The 22,497-nt window shown below is 42.5% G+C and overlaps 2 protein-coding genes across 9 annotated transcripts in view; one reads left to right on the top strand and one right to left on the bottom strand.

Annotated features, from left to right (window-relative positions):
- Window positions 1-2,082, top strand: part of arhgap12b (Rho GTPase activating protein 12b) — a 63,235-nt gene extending 61,153 nt beyond the window's left edge. For all 8 annotated transcript variants that reach the window (XM_067577747.1, XM_067577751.1, XM_067577748.1 and 5 more), the window contains one exon: window positions 401-2,082. In XM_067577747.1, coding sequence (XP_067433848.1) covers window positions 401-575 — 175 coding nt within the window. In that variant the 3' untranslated portion in view covers window positions 576-2,082. The remainder of the gene's footprint in view (window positions 1-400) is intronic.
- A 15,727-nt stretch (window positions 2,083-17,809) lies between these two features.
- The window catches only part of zeb1b (zinc finger E-box binding homeobox 1b), a 49,610-nt gene continuing 44,922 nt past the window's right edge, over window positions 17,810-22,497 (bottom strand). Inside the window, exons 7-8 of the mRNA XM_067577443.1 lie at window positions 21,413-21,593; window positions 17,810-20,683 (exon numbers count right to left, since the gene is read on the bottom strand). Coding sequence (XP_067433544.1) covers window positions 19,956-20,683; window positions 21,413-21,593 — 909 coding nt within the window. The 3' untranslated portion in view covers window positions 17,810-19,955. The remainder of the gene's footprint in view (window positions 20,684-21,412; window positions 21,594-22,497) is intronic.

Below are 22,497 nucleotides of genomic sequence, written 5' to 3'. Positions count from 1 at the left end.
AGGAAATTTATAGCATGACATTCAGTGTATGGAGGTCCGCGTATATCAGCAGGCGGATTTAATCTTCTTTTTTTTCTCCCTTCCATGAATATGTTATTGTTTTCTGCATCTGCATGCAAGGATGTAGATTCTATTTAAAAAGGCTATTATGCTCTAGCCTGCAGCGTTCAGTAGTGTTAGCGAGTGTGTGTTGTGAGGCTTGCCTCAGCGCTCGATCTCGAGCCCTCGAGATGTGTGTAAAGACTGTAGGAGTCCTTGTAATGATGTTTTTCTAGATGAGACCCTGAAGCTGCGCTGAAACCATAGTATTGACAAACAAGTACAGTCTTAGCTAAAGCCATTTCTAACACATTCCATCTTTAAATTCCTGGTTGTTCTACTTCTCTTTCCCCCCCCTCAGGGTGATTGACCACGGAGAGGCCAACCGCATGACCACCCAGAGCGTGGCCATCGTGTTCGGACCCACACTGCTCCGACCAGAGACCGAGACGGGCAACATCGCGGTCCACATGGTGTACCAGAACCAGATAGTGGAGCTCATACTGCTAGAGTACGAAAGCATCTTCGGCAGGTAGAGGTGTCCGCTGAGAAGAAGGGCGCCGGGCTTCTCAAACACGAACTTCTTTTCCTTTTTTTCCCCCTTTTCTTTGACTGAGCTGAACATTGCTGTGGACCAAGCAGTTGGGAGAAAAAAAAAATCACTCATTGACATGACAGTTTACAAAAGCGTGACAAGACGTTGCACTTAAGAGTTTTGCAGATGAATTTAAAAAAAAAAAAGGTGTACAGATATCACTTTTCAGTTGCCATCCCTGCTGCGAGTAGCAGGCCAGATGACGGACAGTGTAGTTCAGAGTGATGCCGTGGTGACGTCCGTGTGATTTGGTGGATTTGAGTATTCAGGTGTTTTTCACATACACTGGATCCCTGTGGCCAGTAATTTGAGCTTCGACCCCGCGCCTCCTCGCGGAGAGGCGCGTCCGGTGCCGCTCCTGTGGCATCAAAGGCCGAACTGACCGCCGCATCTGACAGCGACCTCATGACCCCCCCACTGAAGGAATGAGCTGAATCAGAACTGGATACCTTTTCTGTGTCGTGAAGCTTTGTCTGTGATGTGTAAGCCCCGTGTGGTTCTGGATCAGGTGGGAAAAATAATCAGTGTTACATTAACGGACTGTGTTTTGGCACTTGGATGAACTGGAGCAGAGTTACAGATTGTGTCCCCCCCCCCGCCACAATCCCACTTACCTTAGCGGCACCATCACCCCTCCCTCACCCCCCTCCCCCCCTCAATTCTCCCCTTTAACAGTGTTAACCATTAACCCTGCGACATGAGCGTCCCGTGACTCGAGTGGTGGAGGACAAACCTGTGTTTGTTTGTGTGAGTGAATTAACCTAAATGGAATAAAGCCTGAGCAGAAGCATCCTTCGTCTTGCCACTTTGTACAAACTGTGTGTCGTGTAGTCTAAACGTGCTTTGGTAAAGTTTCCGTTAAGCTGCGGGGTCGTCGTCTGTGCTCCTTTATGAACTCAAGTAAGCTTCAGTGTTGGTTTCTTGAGTGGCAGGAAACATCACTGAGGTCCTGGTGTTACTGGAAAACAACAGTGGATTTCTGGGAGCTGCAATGTTAACCATTTCACATGAATTGTTTCTGAGTGTTGGACTGATGACCCTCCTCCTCAGTCTCTACTAAGCTAATATTAAAGAGTATTAATGAAGGGAGATGGTACTGAGAATATTTCAAAGGTTGATGTATGGGAGTGTATGAGTGTTAGAATGCTAAGAAGAGCCTTTAAAAACTGTTCAGAGCATATGTACAGTGACAGAAACTAGTTGTTAAAAAGTGTTATAGTGACTGAGGTGTGTATGCTTTGATGGTGAACTTTTGATTTTGTAAATTTGAATTAAAACATGACAATACACAGATTATGAAAAAGAAAAAAACACACGATTGACTGTTACTTTTGTTTGAAGGTGTATCTGGAGTGTTTGCGCATGGTCAGCTGCACATTTTGAATGTAATTTTCAGGCTAACTGCTGTTTGTGAAATTGCTCTGTCTAATAAAAAAAGACAAACTAAATGCTCAGAGTCCTGAGAGTGTATTCTCTGTCAGAGTGAATGTGAAGCTAAAAGGTCATCATGGACAAAGACAATAAAGAAAGAAAGAAAGGTGAGTCTGCTGTTTATATTCTATGCAAGATTTTCCTAAAAAGAACAAACCAATGTATAGACTCATACATGTTTATTTGTGCTTCAGGTCATAACCACCATGAAACAATCAGAAAATAATGTTTTATTTATCTGATTCACGGCTTTGTTCTCACCAGCGTCACTCACTGTCTTCATTCACTCTCGCTCACTCAACCACTGCTGCACTCTCTCTTTCTTTCTTTCTTTCTCTGTCTCACTCTCTCTCACTCGCTCATTGGGAGGAGGGGCCAACTTTGAATGCCGTGTGTTTACATACACCAACCAACAAATCCTGCATAGTATACCTTTAACCTTCAATCAACTCTAAAGCTTCACCTTTTCCCTCCACTTTAATTACATAATTGAATTAATCTACTGAACACTGATATCCTGGTTATTGAATTGAGTGATTAAGCTTTCACGTCTCAATCAATTATATCCCTACCTGTTAATTATGAAATGAACTGCAGTATATTTCTTTAGATTTCTCAAATGTGGCACAACCTCTGCCGCTCTGCTTCCATTAATCTGATTCCCCTGTTCTTCGAAGGCATTTCTGTCATTACTCCTCAGGTCAACCGTGGCTGCGGACCTGAAGGCTGTGGATTAATTGATGTCTAATTAGGTAATTGCCATGGTGCCAGTTTTGATTAAGAAGCATGAGGCGGAGCGAGTGCTGAGCAAAGATTCTTGCTGCGGGCCACTCAGAGAGAAAGGCTCCTTTTTAGCTTTCTCTTTATTTTCTTGCAAGTTGTGTATGTGGTGAGATATGTGAGGGTGTATTCTGCTTTAGCTACCCTTGGATCTGACAGACTGGCTGCAGTATGGAAGACTATTACTGCCAGGAATAAAGTGAAAAAAATAGATCCAAAAGATATAAATGAAAAGAAATGAAAAGTACTTATGGAAGGTCAAAATGATTACTTTTTAAATCAAAATGAGGAGATGCCAAGTTAACACTTTGACTTTCTAAATAAGTCAATTTTAAGATAGCATTTTTAAATTATAACATACTGGAGGTCAAACTTCTAGCATCAGCGCTACAAGGACCCAGAATTTTGACTTTTGACTCATGTCATCATTTTGACTTTAAATCACATTCTTTTGAATTACTTTTTCATAATTCTTGGCTTTCTATCTTATCTCATAACTTTGACTTTGTTTCATAATTTGAATTTACTTACTCCAAATTAAGACTTAATATCTCATAATTATCCATTTCTGTGAGTATTTCATGTTTGTCATTCCTAACTCTTCATCTCCTTTTCCATTTCTTTTCCTGGCAGGATTGAGCCTCCATAGATTCTTCTTGGAGCCATAATGGAACTTTTCGTCAAATCCCCAGGTTTATGTGTCTTTACCACATGTGCCCTCCTCCCTCTTCTGATCACAACCATTCCTCTTTGAAGTCCAGTTCTACCCCCTCCCTTCTCTTGCCTACGTGTTAATTTACTGCAACAGGTTTGACTTATACCTCAGCTCCGGCTCTGTTTTGACAGGACGGACCACCTTGGATTCAACAAACGTGTCGGGGGTAGGCAGCACTGAATCATGTGCCCCCGTTGGAAACCACAGGCCGTTAAAACCGAGACGCAAAGAGGAGGGCCCCCAGAATTTCCAAATGAGAAAACAATTAGATCATTTCTATAATTCATGGGTGCGACCACAGCTCAGGTCCAGGGAGGCTCTGAGTGTTTGAAGTGCTCCATATGCTCACGGTGGTTTTCAGACCTGATCTGCTCAGTGCTGGCCCGGCCTGCTCCGTGGAGGCTGAGGTGTGGGCAGGTAATGTGAACAAGCCATTATGGAGCATAAAAGATTTATGGATCCTCAGTGATTCCCCCCTGCTTCATTTGCAGGTGGGCTGTTGCAAAGTGGCTGGATGAGGAACAAAATGGTTTGGAGGTTTTGCCACTCTGTGGTAAAGAGTTCTGTACTATATCCGCTGCTTTTTACTCATAGCCCAGTGAGCAAATGGCTGCTGCTTAGCCAGGGAATGGTGCTATTTATGATTATAAAACAGAGTTATAGTGCAGGAGCAGCTTTTTAGAAGACTCTTTGAAAGCCCTGTAGATATCAGAATTTAGACGTTAAATCCCATTTTGGGAAAGCACATTGTTAAACCTTTAACTTAAAAAAAAATATTTCTAAACTTAGACATTTGGAGGCAATACAAGAGTCATGTTAGCAAATGATTGCATATGAACACATTCAGCAGTCACAGAGTGACATAAGCATTCATTTAGAGTTGTGTTTCTGTCCATCTGACAAATGTAAGTCCAATATTCACTCTCTTTTTGGCTGATTTGACCTCCACCAACTCTTGATTTAAATATCTGGCTCTGTAGCTGCCAAATGCTCCACTGTGCATCCATCTCACCAGTGTTACGTCCTCTGCTGGCCGGTAGTGATGTCATGGCGGTAGCGCAACACTGGCCTTCTGTTGTTAGTCTCTGATGGCGACTGGGCCTCACACTGCTGGCCCTCAGGACTAATGTGCTATCAACATTTTGGCAACAGATGCAGGGGCCGTATTTACAGAGAGCACACATGGCTCAGCTGAGCTGCTGTGAGTCACTGTGGGTCATTGTGTATGTGAGTCTTATGATTCTTGGAGATTGTTTGCATTTCAGCAACCTTAGAGATCCATACATCCATACATTCTGCAATTGCTGGCTAATCACTGCTGGTGTTATAGTGCTCCTTTAGTATGAAATATTTAATAATTATACATATTCATTATTTATATATGTTTCAGGTTGTATGTTATGTGGACTATAAAGGTGAACCCCCTCAAATGATTGAGTGTATGTTAGATAGCAATCTCAGAAAGGCTTGAAAAGGGTCAGTTCATCCAAATTACAAAAAACAGGTTCCCACTTACCTCTAGTGTCATCTAGACATTCACATCACTTCAGTTGAAATTGTCCAGGTTTTGCAGTATTCCTCTTTGGGAAATACTGGAATTACTTTCTACTGAAGAAATAGTCCCAGTTAACACACAGATTGTTGATCATCCAGACTCACTGAGACACAAGATATGTTGCTGTTTTAATTGAGTTAATTTTAAAGGGTCACTCCAGCAATTCAGTATTGTACTTCCATTAAGTTGGGGAGACTCACAAGAGACAGATTACAAAAAAAAACAGTCAAAATAAAAGCAGCAGAGGCCGAGATATCCTGATTTTTGGGGGCATTTTCAAACCGACCTTGTTCAGTCTAGTTGAATCAGATTCTAGTTTGTTTTTTTTTTTTGAGGGGGGGTTGCCTCTTGGTGTGTTTTATTTGAGTCGATCTGAACATAGCAATCGTACTCTGGTGCTGATTTGGACCAGAGCAAATGAACTTTGAAAACACCCTTAGTCCCTGACAGGAGTCAAGCTCCATAAACACCTACAATTCCCACAATGCAGCTATAGCAATGCAACAGCATCTTTTGTTGGACCCTCCTTGCCTGGTAAATGCCCACATCTTTCAATCTCCTTTCTGATTAAACTTTGAAATCTCATGCCTAATTCAAGCCACAGAAGATATTATTATGAAACTTTTTCACAATTGAGTGGTACCCAACATAACAGCCAAACTCATCAATTGGTGGAATGCGTCTTTAAATGTAAATTTTCAAAACTATGAGCGCCACAAACAAATTTCCATTCACCCTCCATTCTACTGTGGTGGACGTTTACTGTATATCTCAAAACCTGGACCTATAAAACCAAAACTATCTGTATTTATAGGTACCACTAGAGATACATGAGAAAATATGTAATTTGCTCCTTTAAAACTAACTGTAACAATATCAAATCTGATGCAGTTAATGTGATGGTAAAATTCAGGGGAATGAAGCTATTTCAGCAAACACGTGGAAGCCTGCACACTTCTTGCACTCCCTTTTCTGCCTGAGCACTTACAAGCATAACATCATGTGCGAGAAGAAACGGTTCCTGTTGCAGAAATAACTCATTTGCCGGCGTGCTTTAATTCAAAGCCATCCTTTTTCCAAATGTGCTGTCATAGCTTGGGCGCATGGCAAACCAGGCTGTGTTCTCGCATGCATGGCAATGCTAAGTAAGCGTGTAAGTATTCCAAATGTCAGGCCGGCTCGTCGTTGTTATTAATGAGCTTCAGGCGGCAGGAGTGGATCATTTTCCATGGAAATTCAATGCATTTTAAATAGCAGTGGATCAACATTCCAGGCCAGGATTTACATAAGGTAATTGCAGGATGCTGAAAGTACCTTCTAGCTGGCAATGGATTTTTTTTCCCTTCTTACTTTCAGTAATACAATCAAGTCCATTAAGTAGGCAATAAATACAAGGCAAGACTGTATCAGCGCTCCATGACAGATAATGGCTCCTCTCCAGAATATCTATTTACCCTTGAACAGTTACACACCTTCTATTCCTCTTCACCTGCAAAACATTTGATACAACTTCAATCCTATTTTGTATTTTCTCCCGCTGTCACTGAGTTGTTGCTGTTAGAGAAGGAGGGTATGTCGGAGAATTGAGATGAGGCCCCATGTTACACCTCTCTGAGGTCTACCTGCAGCAGCTGCTATGGGGGTCTGGGGAAATTAAGTGTAGATAGAGAGTGAGAACACAAAGACAATAGCGCTGTGCTGTATAAATGCAGAGGTGGAGGGGGATTTCAATTAACTCAACACTCCTACTGTTGCTATGAAAAGAAAAATACTTTTTCTCTTTGACTTTGTCAACTGGTGGTTATAACATCTTCCTCCAGGCTCACGTATTAAATATATTATCTGCCTTTTCCATGAAGTGGAGTACCATGAGCCTTGGGTGGTAGTTAGCCTCTGTAGGTCTCTGACACAGACTATTCAGCAGCTCATTAGAGAAATGGGCTGAGCTGGCTGACTGCCCCACCTCGCTCTGCACGAACACACTCCCCCCCTGGAGACCTTGCGATTATGTGTTAGTGGCGTGTATGGGTTTTTGGGACCGTTAAGTGATGATTACACTCAGAAAGTGCTCTGTGTATTTCTTTTAATTAAGACTGATGGAGAAACAAGGTGCAGCTGACAGTAAAGAAGAGGTTGCCTGCATGCAGGTTGTCCAACCTGATGGAGATGTGAGGTTGAGGTTGGCCATGATAAGAACTGACAGTGAGGAAGAACTAGGTGCTCTGATTAATGTGAAAAAGGGGGGTGGCTCTCTGGTTTTTTTTTTTTCCTTTCTTCTCCCTGTCTCATTAACACTGTTGGCTCCAGAATCTGTTAGCTAACAGCGCATGTATTCCCCTGGTGCAGCCTTTCTCCACTGAGGCTGTAATTAGGACATTTCATCCGCAGCCTTTTCAACACAGCTGTCTGATTGGAGGAAAGGCCCTGCGTAATTACAGAGGCCCCGGGCCCCCAATGCTGCCGGGGCGGAGGGGGGGGACCCTAAACAAATCACAAACAAGAATTTAATTAAAGGATCAACAGCCTCACACGTGGACGTCTACATTTGATCAGAGAATTCTCGATCATGAACCTTTCTGCTTCTGGTTTGTAATCAAGTAGAAGTTTTCTTTCTCTCACCGCAGGTAGACCTTTCAGAGGGAGGGCTTGACTACTTTGCCAGCTCTCTCATAAGCTCATTGGATTTGCTCCTGTGCCAACGTCTTACTTAATTAGCCTGCACATTTTTACGGGTATAAATCGCTTTTACATCACTGCCAACGGAGCGCACCGCAAAGTGGGTCGATCATATATTATGTTGATCCTCCTTGGCGCAGTTAAAGCCATACATTACATTTGAATTTGTCGAAGAGCTGAGGGCCTGTGGCATAATTCTTCTTTGTTGTGCTGTCAGCGCTAATCTCTCCCCAGGGGTCTCAGCATCAGCTCTCTCTTTCTCGCTCGTCGCTGCCCCCAGATCGGATGAGTAAAGGGACGCAGAGATTGAGCCGAGCCAGGAGGGCACCCACACATCTCTCCATCACCCCGCCGCCCCTCCCAACACATAAACCTGCCTCCCACCTTAACCTCACTCCTTCATCAGCAAGCTCAAGGCCTCAACTTAGAGAGTTGGTGATTTGTATGACGCATTTAGGAGAAATTTGCCAACACCATCAGAATTCACATCACTCTCTGTTGTTGCTTATAGAACCTCTCACACCACAAATTCACCATCCACCACTTTCACTAATTATTATTTTTATAATAATAATGAATCAAAATACTATATGTAATGTGAAAGGTTCCGCTTGCAGTGAAGAACCCACAGAAAATGATCATGACTGTCTGTTTTAGCATCTTTCAGCTCATGTTTTGGTTTTAGTTTCTGGTAGCCAGATATTTCTCTCAGGAGTTGGTGGAGACCAAAGCAAAGCTCAAAATAGAGTGAATATTGGACTTAAATTCACCAGATGGAGAGTCTGCAGAACGTGCAAATAAGCAACAGTTTGCTACCATGTTCACCATGTCAATTTTATAAGGTGATAGGATGTAAAAGTTATGAAAAAGTGTTTACAACTTGTTGCACTGCACCCAAGTGGACAAAATAAATCAATAATTCAGGTTTAACTGCTGTAAAAGTGAATATGTTTCCCAAATCCACACTACAGACCCCCACTCTAAAGTATAGACTTTAATCTTTATAGTATATTGTGTGGCAGTTAGTGAAAAAGAAACTAGTGTACTCAACAGTTTTGCAACAACAGAAAATGAGTAATTTTTTTTTTATGATGTGTCTGGAGCTGTGTCACCACTTCCCACAATTATTTTAAAATTGTTCCGGCTGATAAGTAGTTCCTCTATTTCCTTTCTGCACTGCATTGTGGGACCGCCGCAGTAGTGGAAGATGTATTCAGATCCTTTACTTTACTAAAAGTAGCAATAACTGTAAAATATATATTACAAGTTAAAGTTGCACATTCAGAATAAAAATTATGTATGAAAAGTATGAAAGTGTCATCAGCAAAATTTTACTTTTAGTATAAATGTAACCACTATGCAGGAGAAAAAGGGGTCTGTTAGAGTTCTCTTATATGTAGTGAAGTAGAAGTATTAAGTGTCACAAAATGACAAATACAAGACTCGGCTGCTCTGCACACAACTGTGTCCGTCTTTCTCCCTGCAGTGTCTCTCCTCTCCCACTAGGGTGTAGTGAAGAACACGGATTCACCCTCTTCTCCGCGACCCAGATGCATACCTGCTCCAGGCTGCGCTGTGTATTCTCCTCGGATTAACTTCCCCAAACGTCCACCCTCCTCCTCCTCATCATCTTCCTCCTCCTCTACCACCTCCACACGGGGAAGGAAAAACAACTAGAGACACTTGGCTCTTCAGCGCACAGCAAATCTGCTCTGACTGTGCTTGTAAACACACACACACACTCACAAAATCAAGGTTTTTGCCACTGTTCCTCTCCAGTCCCCTCTGCATTAGCATGGAAGTCATCCATATTGATGCTTGATGATTCATGTGCTGCCAGCCTCTTTGTTTTATCTTTTTTTTTCTCCCTCTTGCCTCCTAACCCTCTTTCACCCGGGCAAAGCTCTCTGGGATCAGGGGGGGTGGGATGGGGGGGTGATTAAGGCGAGGAGAGATGGAGGAGTGGTCGACCGAGTAGACCCCAGGGTGGTGGGGGTGGAGGCAGGCAGGTTTGTAGCCCCGGTCCCCCTGGTGATGAGGTGGAGCCTAATTGATTTGTCAATGTGGAGCCATCTGGCACAGAAAGATGGGGCTCCAACCTGTTCTCCTTCCTGAGGTGGGAGGGGGAGGGGAGAGGGGGGGGTATCAGGAGACACGGGTTGGATTACACACATGACACACACAGTGCTTGGGATTTTATGATATCTCTCTTCTAGTTTTTCACCTCTGTTAAGGATGAAGTGTGCCTTCCTCGCCTTCTTCTCCTGTATTTCTGGACCGTCCTCCGTGGCCCCCGATGCCCCCCAGCACACACTCAGTGACAGAAGGTACAACACAGCCTGGAGGGGTGGACTGCTGGACAAAAAGGAAACACACACATCTCTTAACCCTCACATGGGGGCCCTGGTGGGTATCAAAACATCAAAAGGTCAAGGGTGCTGATGGACCGCCGGCGCAGAAATGAGCCCTCTGGTGTCTTAATGAAAAGAGCTGGAGGAAATGGGGACAGACGGACACTGATTAGGATCCTTCCTCATCAACTCGCTTTATTCCCCCCTTCTCCTCTTCATTTACCTCTATCACCCTTCCTCTGACTGGGAGCCTCATTTTTAGGGTCGTTTTAAAGGTTATGATAAGACAAGCAAATGAAATTGTGTCTGTTTGATTTACACACTGAGAACTGATAACTTTAGTTTCTGTCATTTTAGAGGAATTAGTCACAAAAATGTCAGCCAGAGTCAGTGTAACTTGCTCTCTTTGACACGGAGAACATCCCAGTGTATCTCCAATATGTGCATATCGCTACTGACATATGAAAACCTCATAATTCAAATGTTGGCACTCTTCGGTTCAGTTTGAGGAACAGGGGTGAGATGAGCCACTTTGACATCCCTGAGGCGAGGTGATGATGTCTCCAAATAAGATTTATACCCACATCTCAGGATGTTGTGCATCACTGGAAATCTTCAGATTATGTCTAAAATAAACTCTTTCAAAAATATGACTGACTCAAGTTGCCCAAGGCGACAGGGAAGTGTAGCCGAGGCAGAAATCGCTTCGAGCACAAGCAAAACACTGAACTGACACCTCAACTTGAGGTGTATTGGAAATACATAGTTATAGTTATTAGTAGTGAGTATTTAATTTAATTTAACTTTAATCTCACACACAACCTGCCGAATGAGCAGGTTCTCTCTAATCTGAAATTGGTGGTTCTTTAAAGGCGCACTAATCAATATTTTTTATGTGAGCAGTGTATTACACACTCTGTGTAAAGTGAAAAGTGTCGCTCATTGTGATGAAGCCAACTCAGCAGTTCCTCTCAGCTCTATAGCATGTCTTAGCGTCTTTCAGCTCATTGTTTTGGTTTACCAGTCAGTTCACTCTCACCGCTCTCATCAGCATCCTTTTCAGCCACAGCAGGCAGCTGTTTTTATTGAAAAAGCTAATCTGACTGTACACTATCTGTCCAGCAACAGACACCAGACAAACAATGTTATCAACTAGCCAGAAGTTTTTCTTAGGAGTCGGTAAAGACCAACACAGAGCTAAAAGAGGAGTGGTTTGACTTACATTCATTAGGTGGCCACAAACACAGCTATCGTCGTTCCATGTCTGCTAGATGTGTTTAAAGGCAACAGTTTCCTAACATCTTTGCCATTTAAGGGTGCCATGTCAGTGCTTTGTTCAGTTTGTTTCCCCTGTCTTCATGTGGCAAAAAAACAAGGAAAAACCAAAGTTATTGCAGGTTTAAAGTAGATATTGTAGCTTTGGATCTTAGATTGTTTTGTCTGCATGGCAGTGTTAGTACTACATGTGTTTATGCGAGGTAGCATCTGTCTTCCTTTGCAATACAAAATTCACTGTGTTGAATTACGGTAAATTAGTCAATTCAATCAACAGTAATGAAAACCACGACATTAATCAAAACTATTAATAAATGTGTTAATGACAATCATCATTATCAAGGTGTCTTGGTGGCCTAGTGGTGACCATGTTATTTCCCATCTCTCACTCCCTTCATTTCCTGTCATCTCTCTATAATGTTGTAATCAAATACAAGTTAATAACAATAATAATACAATCATCATTATTATCATAGCAACAAGTTCCTTCAGGCCTCATACCATTTTATATAACATGCATCATTCAGCAATTCAGAGCTAAATTCACGCTCAGAGTTCACCCTCATTATGTGAATGGGTATCTTGCTTAGACTAGACAAGAATCATGACTTCTTCAATATGAAATATTCAAATGGAATAACAAATGACCTCATTACCATGTGCTCCCCTCCATCACTGAATAAGTAAAGTGAAGGACACACAACCACTTATGTCTGTAGTTTACATACTCGTGCTCAATTTCCCCACTGGCTAAAATTACCACTTTTCATTCTAAAGTATTTTTAGCTAAACTGAGAACCCTTTAAAAGCCTCTTTAAAAATAAGTAAATTCAAAACCAACTGTGGCTCTTAGTTTCTGATAGTTTTGCAATATAAAGTTTTATACACAAGTGGTTATATGAAATTATCACAAATAAGACTCCCCTTCTTCTTATCTGTCTCTAATTGGCAAACAGAGACTCCTTTCATTATTTTCCACTTTTTACACGGTTATGTAAAAAGCTCTGGAGCCTCTGGAGCCTGTGTCTTAGACACAACAGCAGCTCAGCCAGAGTTGTGTGTGAGCTGTTAGCAGAGGGGAGGAAGACCAAAACTGTTGATAATCACTGGATTCAAAACAACAGGTGCTTTCCAAGCCTCTCGGCCCGATTAGCTGGAAGGAGAAACAGGGAAACCACATATCTGAGGGTGAAATGTGTGCGTGGAGAGATTGAGGAGGAGGAAGAGGAGAGGAGTCAATGGAAGGAGACTGTGAGGGAGTGAGTTGAGTATGTACAGAGAAGTAAGTGGTTTAGGTGGAATTGAGGGGTAGTGATGACTAAAATGGCTAAAGCACAAAACATCCCCTCTTTGAACCTCTGCTCACACTCCCACGAAACATGCACACACACACCGACAACTCCCAGCGGAGTCAGACAAAGGCCAAGGTTAAAGGTCACCTCTACGAGGCATGTATACCTGGGGAGGAGCCAAAGGTCAAGGCACAGCGGGACGGAGATACTGGACACATTCCTAATAAGGGCAATGGATGAAGAGAGGGTGCTGCAAAAAAAAAGTGGAGACAAGACAGACAGAGAGAAAACCTTTCAGTGGCGAGACGACCTGAATGTGAGAGGACTGAGAGCTGGTTTGTCTAAGTCCAGCTGTCGGGTGCTGAATGACTCAAAGTCCCATACCACATCTGGATGTTTGCTGCATGACTTCTCTCCTTTCCTGTTGGTCCACAGAGCACTCCCATCCCCAGAGACAGGACCACATTTTGGAAACTGAGGTCATAAGTTCAAGCACCACCCCGCACCTAAATCATTTCAAAGAAACCTAAAAGTTCTATAAAATGTCTATTCACTTGTATATCTTATCTATATCTAAATTTGTACAAGTGTAAAAGAAAACAGCAATGCAAATGTCTCCGAATGACACCTGCTTACATTTGCTTATCTCACACACGCAAGCGTGTTTTGATGTCAAGGCTTAAGGTTTTGACTTGGAAGGGATAGTAAAACTTATTTTGGTGTCATTGATGCTGGACAGGTGTGTTCTCTGTTCAAACATCGCAGATATCGCTCCTGCAACCCTGTTCTGGTCTTCCAAACAAACTGCTGCAGAAGGAAACATGAAACGCGTCACGTCCTGTGTGTTGGAGGAATTTTCTTGAGAAAGACTTACATGACCCCAGCTGTTTTTGAACAGCAAATGTGAAAGCGTTCTTGAACTAGATTAAATCTACTCTTTAGTCATCTGACAACAACAGTTTGCAGCTCTCATGTGTATTTTGAGGACAGCCAGTTCTCCTCTGAGCCAAGAGCAGAGGAGGGCTATAATGGTGACAATGAAGATAAGAAGTCAACCTGTTTTTCCTCAGAATATCATGAGGAAACCACAGATGAGGGCTCGTCAAGTCCTCTGGCTGGAACCCGAAGGAGCAGAGTGTCTTCCAAGAACAGGACCAGCCAGGAGGAGGAGGAGGAGGAGGAGGAGGAGGAGGATATTTTGTTTAATTACAGCAGAGAGGACATTTGTCTAATTTGCTTCAACAGACATCAGTACCTGAATGTCACAAAGGCAGCGAGATATAGTCCTTGTGGTACAGCGGCCCTGTAAGGACAAAAAGGTGAACATTTAAGGGAGTGTAAAGAGATGTCGCGCCTTTTTATGGGTTTATCCACTGACCTCCAGCAGCCAATGAGACGGCAGCTTTGGATACTTGAAGGTCCAGGCTTCTCTGAGGAGGACGGGACAATGGGATTACACACCACACATACACACACACACACACAGCAGAGACATGGGAGAGAGGAGAAATGGATATTTGTGTGTATGTGTGTGTGAGCTCATGCATGCTTTCCTGTATGTGTGGGAGGACCAAAGCATACAAGAGTGTGTAGTTTGGTTGGAGGTGTGTTACTTACAGCATAGTGCACTGTGTGTATATGTGTGTGTAGGCAGGTGGGTGGTAGCTTTTCAAAGAGCAGACCATTTAATTGAATTCTGTGCAGCTCCTTGTTATTCTAGTCATGACTGAGAGCCGCTCCATGTTGTCCCAGCAGTGTGGGAGGGCCGGCCGTACCTGCAAACACTGGCTGGTTTGCGCTCTGTGTGTGTGTGTGTGTGTGTGTGTGTGTGAGTGTGTATATATATATACGTGTGTATGTGTGTGTGTAGAGGAGGTGATTGTGGTCGCACTGGTATTTTTCTAGCGCAACTCGAGTCCCGATGTGGTAACGAGGAGGGGAAGTGGTGAAAGTCAGCCCTGAACCTCACCCTGAAAAGAAAGCACAAAACTGCCAGAACATTAATACTAAATGTGTCTGTCTGTGCGTGTGTGTGTGTGTGTGTGTGTGTGTGTGTGTGTGTGTGAGAGAGAGAGAGAGAGAATGAAAGTGAGAGAATGTGATTTGAGAATGGGTGCATGTAAAGCTATCAACTTATTGTCCATATTACAAAGCAACCCAAAACTGCACAAAAGAGGAGAAAATAACACAGTTACTCACACACACATTCAGCTCAGCAATAGAGAAGATGCAGGCTAATAAAATGGATAGTCTCTAAGCAATTACAAGCTTAAACGATGATGCATAAATTTCATTTATAGATAGATTTCACCAGGGCTTATCTCTGAGAAACACTGTAATAGGATTCAGCTGGAAGGCAAGAACATAAAGATGTGTGGAGAGGGGTGTGTGTGTGTGTGTGTGTGTTTTTATGTGTGTGTGTGTGCTAGGTAGAAGTGAAGCTTTATTAGCAGTTGAGGTGATTGGTTAAAGGTGACCAGGATTCAGCGTAATGACGTCCTGCTAAACAAGGACACCTAAAACCTCGGTGGATCTCAACATGGTTAACGATTGGTTTCATATTACTGTAGCTGAAGGGTAATTCTCCAGGGAGATGTTTAAGGTACGAGCTAAATACAGCACAATGACAATCCAATCAACCCTTGGCTACACGCACACACACACACACATATGCACACACACACACAGTGATGGTGTCTCTGACCTCCAGCAGTGGTGACCCTGGAGTCCTTTGACCGCTGCAGTTGGACGTATGCTTGTGTTTTGTGTACGTGTGCATGTGCTGATGATTGTTTCTTAGAATCTAAAAGAATGACAGAAAGCAGGGAAGCACCTTTCAAAAATCTGTGAAGGTATAATTGGGTGAAATATGTAAATGTGGAAATTATAAATGCTCTATGGCAAGCCAGATGGGTCAATATAGCTTTATACTTTTGATAATGAGCAAAGTGATTTCAGTATTGGACTGACTAATTACTCCTTTGCTTGCTTTTATACTATATTATGTTTTTCTTTATGTTGTTTTGCTTTACTGTTTTATGTTATGTTGTGGTTTGTTATGTTTTGTTATTTTATATTTTGATGTTATATTATGTTGTGTGTCATATTGTTGTTTTATGTTACGCATAGTACAGTTATGCTATGCTTTGTCAGTATGTTATACTTTGAGTTATGTTATATTTTGTCATTTATACCATGTTCCTGAACTGAAACATGTGTGATGAAGACAATCATACTTGTTAATTTTTTCACCAAAACGTCAAAGTAAAATCAGTGAGACGTTCACTGAGCGGTGAGACTGACTGACTTGTTCTTTATGATATACTCATAGGTATAGTTATTATTATACAAGTGTAAGTCAGACATGGAATTTTTGTCATAGAGAATTAAGTTTAAAAAACAAGTTCTATTTTGATTGCTACTTGAAAGTATAATTGTTTGTTTGACAGCTGTGACATATTGAATGTTTTTCTTTATGTCTCAAAGGTCATATGAGTAGATAAATAGATTTTCAGCTATGTGTGAGCTTATGCTGACCAGCCTGTTAAAAATGGAGCACTAGAATAACAATTTGTCAGGTGAAGTGGCATATTAACCTGCCCCTTTACACATATGCACACACAGTTACACATACACACACACACACACACACACATAATGTCTCTGTGTGCGTCCTGCTATTTAGTGGTTGAGTAAATGAACATGATATTTAAGTGACTGCTATTTCCTGAGTGCAGGCTTTTCTTTCCTCCTCCTCCTCCTGGCTTTTCTCTAAATTTCCCCGGGGAGCTTCAGCCCCCTGGGTTTGGCTCAGTGTCAGAGTCCCGGCAGCCATAATACTTCATCAGGCTTTTGCACCATTATTGGCAAGAGCACTCCATATCCTCTTAGCAGTTATAGCTTTTCAATTTTCCTTTGAAATGCTGAGCCCAGCAGAACATATGGCAATATCTCGGCTTTAAGTCCTGGATCGGGGTGAAAGCCTGTAAAACGGCCTTGCATCCCGAACATGCAGCCGCAGGCTACACACTCTTTGACCTTTTAGGAGTTTCAGAGCGGTGCTTCGGTGCTGCTGTGACCACTGTTAAAGACATTTATAATAGGCACAATTACAAGATGCTGTTGGACGGTTTGACACAGTAATGTTATGGTGAGAGCTGTCCTATAAAGCTTTATTCCATCACCAACCCCCTCCTCCACGTGTCTCCGGGGACCCATTTAGCATGATGGCTGAATCAAACCTCTGTCAGATTATTCTGTCACAATGTCCCCCCTTAACACACACTCTTGCAAGCTCAGGTACTAACAGTTGTACAATTGCACGGTGCGCAGAAGCCCACACACAACCATGGAAACTGTTTCCTTACTCTGCTCCCACTCCATCCTCACACAAAGAGAGGCTGTGGCAGGTTGAATCCCCTTCCACCCACAACTGCTTTCCCTTAAAACAAAGACACCAAATCAGCAGCACCTTTATGCTTCTAAAAGACTTTAGGACTTAACTGAAAATGCCCAAAGCTCTCCTCTGGAAACAGAGTGAATCTGTGCTTCTGGGAAGACAAAAAGAGCAGAGAGAGAGGGAGAACTATCAAATATGTTCAGCAGCTATTGTATCATTTTCAGCTCCTCAACAGACTATGGATTTTTAGTCCATTCCATTACTAATTCATGCTGGTGGAGGGGCTGGATGTGGGGTGTGGGTGGCAGGAGGAGGGTCGGCCCTCCTGGAAACCTAATCTGGATCAATAGGGTTGACCTTGGGCAGGGCTGCTAACAGGCAGACTGGATTGAAAGGGGGTTTCTGACTGATCACTGAGCGGTGAGGGCAAGACTTTTATTCACATAGTCATATGATGTAGTGTAGTTTAAAAGACCAGTTTGACATTTTGGGAAATAAGCTTATTTACTTTCTTGACAAGGGTTAGATGAGAAGATTGATACCACTCTCTCTGTAGAGAGAAATGGATCTTATCTGACTCACAGCAAGAAAGTGAATAAGTGTATTTCCTGTTTCCTGTTTCCTGACATATTGCTTTCTCGTTTTTGAGTGCAAGCATTAATTTAATGTCTCAATAACAATATCATCACAAACCCAGCAGCTTGTAATTCATGTATTTTATTGTGAGATGGGGAGTCATAAAAAACGAACAAAAAAGAAAACAAACAAAAACAATCACTATAAAAAAAGATGAGGGTGTTAAAGGGGGGAGGAGCATATAAAAGTGGGCGTGGTCTTGACACTGACATATAAAGTAACAAATTGGCACAAATAAAAACATAAGAACATACATCAATATTATTTTGGCTTGGCAAAAGGACAGTTTGTGTGGTTAAGGATCATCCTTCAATACAACAGCACACTCATGCTATTAGACATACAATTATTTTTCAAAAGTTCAGTAGCTTCATATTAGAGAGGGGAAAGAAAACTAAACTAACATGAGAATGGATGCAGAGAGGTCACAGGTTCCAATTTTCAGGCTTGCAGGGTGCGAGTTTCTTTTTTCCCGAGGAAAAACATCATTTATTTGTTCGAAAAACATACTTCAGTATGCCGGAGTCTCATTTTTCCAGGCTTGTAGTTATTTGCCTTTGAATCTTTTTTTTTCCATACTAAAATATATTATCGTATTAATACAAACTACAGTATTGTACACTACATAGTGTAATAAATAACCATAAAGAAATATAAAAAATAAGACACATAAATATAAAAGTTCTCTATGACTAAACAGACATACCCATCTCGTTGGGGGAGGGGATAATACTGCAATTGCTGAAAACATACAGTACACACACTGAAACAGAACATAAAACAACAAAAGACAAAAAAAAAATAATACTGACAGGTAAAAACATTGTTGAATTAAACTCATGGGATTCATATTTACCTACATTTTGTTACCTGAAGAGACATCTGAGCGTTTCATGGTGTGTTAAACAAGTGCACTGAATAAGCTTCGAAAAGGCAGGACATAGTTAACAATTAGAAATCATACTTCATCATCATCATCCGTTTGAAAACATGTGCATTGTAATTCTTTTAGTCGCTCAGATTAGAAATAAAAGCAACTTATCTAAAAACTATGGTACATGAATATGTGGTAGGCTAGATTCTACTCTCTCAGGTGTGGTGGCGAGCCAAAGTCAACAGTATTTCCGGCTTATTGGTTGATCTGGGACCCGGCAATACCTGATCATAGCTGCTAAGCTTCAACAGCAGTATTCAATGGCACTTTTGATATGCATGTCTCTCTTTTTGTTTGATTTTTTGCATAAGGCTCGGAGTGGGTGGGTGGGGGGGGGGGGGGGGTTGGGTATAGTGAGGGTCAAAACGTTTTCTACATCCCCTTTCTGCTTGCTCTGAACATTGATTGAACAATAGTTTGACATTTTGGCTTTGCTTAGTCACTCTCTTGCTTAGAGTTGAAAAGAAGATTGATACTCTGTACAAAGAGTGGTATCAATCTCCTCATCTGACTCTCATCAAGAAAGCAGCTTATTTCTCAAAATGTCAAACTATTTCTTTAAAACACTGATTTCTAAAAGAAACATTGACAAAAATGAGTCTGAAAGAAACTAAATGGCTGAAAAGACCCGTCCGCTCTCCGTTGTTTTTCTTCTTAAGGCTCACAATCCAATCAAAATAACAGCAAAAAGAAATGTAATGCTAACATCTGCTAGCGCGATGGCGTGGTATCTCTAGTGCGGTAATACTGAAGGGTAGACAACACAACTCAACTGCTCAATCCATAGGTAAACCAAGCCACTTGTAGTGCACAGGATTTTTCTTATTTTCCTTCCAACTTAATAAAATACTGACTTTTTTTGTTCATTGGCAATAAAAAGGTATAGAAATATCTCCCAACTGTACAGCTTTTAAAGGTTAAAATATGAGTGATAAAATTAGTAACACTGATAAAAAGAAATGACCCAAGGTGTTTTAGTAATAAAACATTATCTAAAACGTGTCGGCTCTAGCTTCCAAAGTCTGTATAATGCATTTCCTTCGTTTGTTAAAATTCATGTTCGTCATCTTTTTCTTTACAAATGGATTTTTCTAACAGTGAGAAATTGATCTCCTGTGGAAAAGTCACTAGTATTTTTTCAGGCACACCTGGATTTCTACACAGTAGTGAACTGAAACAAACTGTCAAGAGGAACCAGACATCATCTCCAGCGTTCTTCCTCTGTGCGGGGAGAGGAGGAATCTGATTGCGTCTCATGGAGGAGTCGGATTCCTCTGTTAGTCAGTATCTCCTTTCTCCTGCAGCGTCTGGTTCTCGTCTTCAGAAACTGTGTTCTTGTTTGTTTCGCCTCCGCTCTCCTCCGTGACCTCCTCCTCTGCTTTTCCCTCTTCCGTCAACCCTTCTTCTGTATCCATCGCCTCTCCTCCTTCCACCTTGACTTCCTCCTCCTCCTTATCACTCCCGAGCACCTCCTCCTGCCTTGTGTCAGCCTCCTCTTCCTCCTCGTTCAACTCTATCTCTGTCTTCTCCACCTCTCCTCCCTCCACCACTACAGTCTCCATCTCTTCCTCCTCCTCCTCATCCCCTCCTTCGTCTCCTATCTGCACCACCTGGATGTCATCCATGTCAACTGCACCTTCTTCCTCCTCCTCCTCATACTCCTCGCTCTCCTCGTCCTCTCTGGTGCTGCTCCCTCGCTCGTCCGAGTCCAGCTGGGAGGGAGCCAGGCGCAGAGGCAGCGCCTGGCTCAGTGCCTCCAGCTCGGCCTGGGCTTCGCCGTCCACCTCAGGGCTCTCCCTGCCCTCTCCTTGGCTCTGCGTCTCCTTCTTGCAGTAGGAGTAGCGGTGGTTCATGTGCTGGGAGTAGGAGCCCGAATGGGAGAAGCGCTTGCCGCACTTGTCGCACTGGTACGGCTTCTCCCCGGAGTGGAGTCGCATGTGTTCGATCAAGTGGTGTTTGTGTTTGAAGGCCTTGGTGCAGATGCCGCACTCATGAGGTCGCTTCCCTGCAGAGATAAAGAAAATAAATACGCGTCAACATATTTCAGAAACACGAAAATGATGTTGGGTAAAAAAGCACAGACATGGGAGGAAAACAATAAACACGCAAGTGCAATTGCACTGAATCCCCCATATTGTGCCAAAGCTTGAGAAGGCCTAACAATATCTATCATCAATGTATCCAAGGTGAAGATTTCAAAACAATACAACAAAATCTCAACAATTGAGCTCGAAAACCTTCAAGGAAACTTTATCCAGGCAGGGAGCAGCTAGTTTCACCTAGGATGAAGTCATTTGGAGCTGAAAGTGATGGTTGCTAGCCAGGTATCAGAGTAATAAAGAAAAAACTAAAACGCCTCTGAGAGCATTGACCTGCGCTTGGCCACGGCATCATCATCTCCGAGCAATCCAAATCACTACCAGAGCTCGCCTGTTGCAACATTTGGTACTACACATGAGAAGCTGGCAATGCAGAGGTGGGGAGTTGGCGGAAAGAAATTCTCAGACCTCTTCTGTGCATGTTGAGTAATACCTGCTGGAATGGAGGTGTCCACCCTTCTTTACGCTGTAGCTCAAAATCCCCCTTCACTTGTACTCTGACTCATCTTTCCCAGGACCCAACAGTGAGTGATGGTGAGACATGTTCCGGTTCTGTTTTTTTCATGTTAGTCCATCTGTGATTGTTGGCTGGTTTTACATGTAGGTCTGGGAAACACATGAGAGTTTCAATTTACCTGTGTGTTCGTATTTGTGTCTGAGCAGCGAGCTACTCTTCTGGAAGATCTTGTCGCACAGGTCGCAGGCGTACATGCCGCTGTCCGTCTTCTTCATCTTCTTCCTCGGAGGGCCCGAGTCGGAGTCGTTGTGCTCCTCCACGGTGGATACGCCCTCTGAACCCGTGTCCGGCTTCTCCTCCTGGAGAATATGAGAAATCATGGATGTATTAATATGTTAGGAATTCAAAGTGAGTTTTTTCTGTTTGTTTTTCTGCAAAAAGACAATGAATGAGTATGTGTGTAAATTGCAGGAAATGATACAATAGGCCAAACTGTGTCATATCCTACTCATAGCTGTCTCCGGAGGCGGCTGTGAAATTAAAATCACACTCACTTTTTGACTTTACTAGTCCTTTCCTTGGCGTGACAGATAACCACACTCTTCACTTACGAGCACACCTACTCTAGCTCTGTGGTGTCCCTGAGCCGCTAAAATTCATCCACTGATGCAGTGAAAGAGCATGTGAGACATTATTAAGGAGCAGATATATACACAGGGCTCTTTTTTACAAGGCAGGTCTATGCCAATCCACTTAACACGAAAGTATAATACAACAACAATAAATCAATGAGGCAGGCAGAGGTGCGGCGTTTAAACAGATTCCAGCAGATCAATATGGGTCTCTGCAGTAAAGTGCAGCCTCATGTCCTCTGGGTGACAGCCCAGGAAGATCATTCACATACCCACAGAGATCTACATCCATCATTACAGGCCCATTAGGTGTCTGCACAATGAAGAACTATTAAGGGCTATCATTTTTACAAAGAGCTGAATTCTGACATTTCTATATATGACTTATTGATTAGATTTTGGATGGTTTCACACTATCTATCATGTTCTAGTGGTTTTGAACAATAAGAAGTAATGATCTAGACTGGGGCTTTTTGACTGATCACTTCAAAAAGAGATAAGCCAACTTGATTCTTCTCAACATGGCTACTGGGTTAGACACTGAATTCTTTGCTATCTGTAAATCAGTTGGTTTACAAATAAGAATAGGTTTAACCTGTTTACTGAGGCTGACCTCCAGAGAAACTACAGG

This window comes from Thunnus thynnus, chromosome 21 (genome assembly GCF_963924715.1).
Source record: "Thunnus thynnus chromosome 21, fThuThy2.1, whole genome shotgun sequence".
Taxonomy (NCBI): domain Eukaryota; kingdom Metazoa; phylum Chordata; class Actinopteri; order Scombriformes; family Scombridae; genus Thunnus; species Thunnus thynnus.
This window is presented reverse-complemented; position numbering and strand designations above follow the sequence as displayed.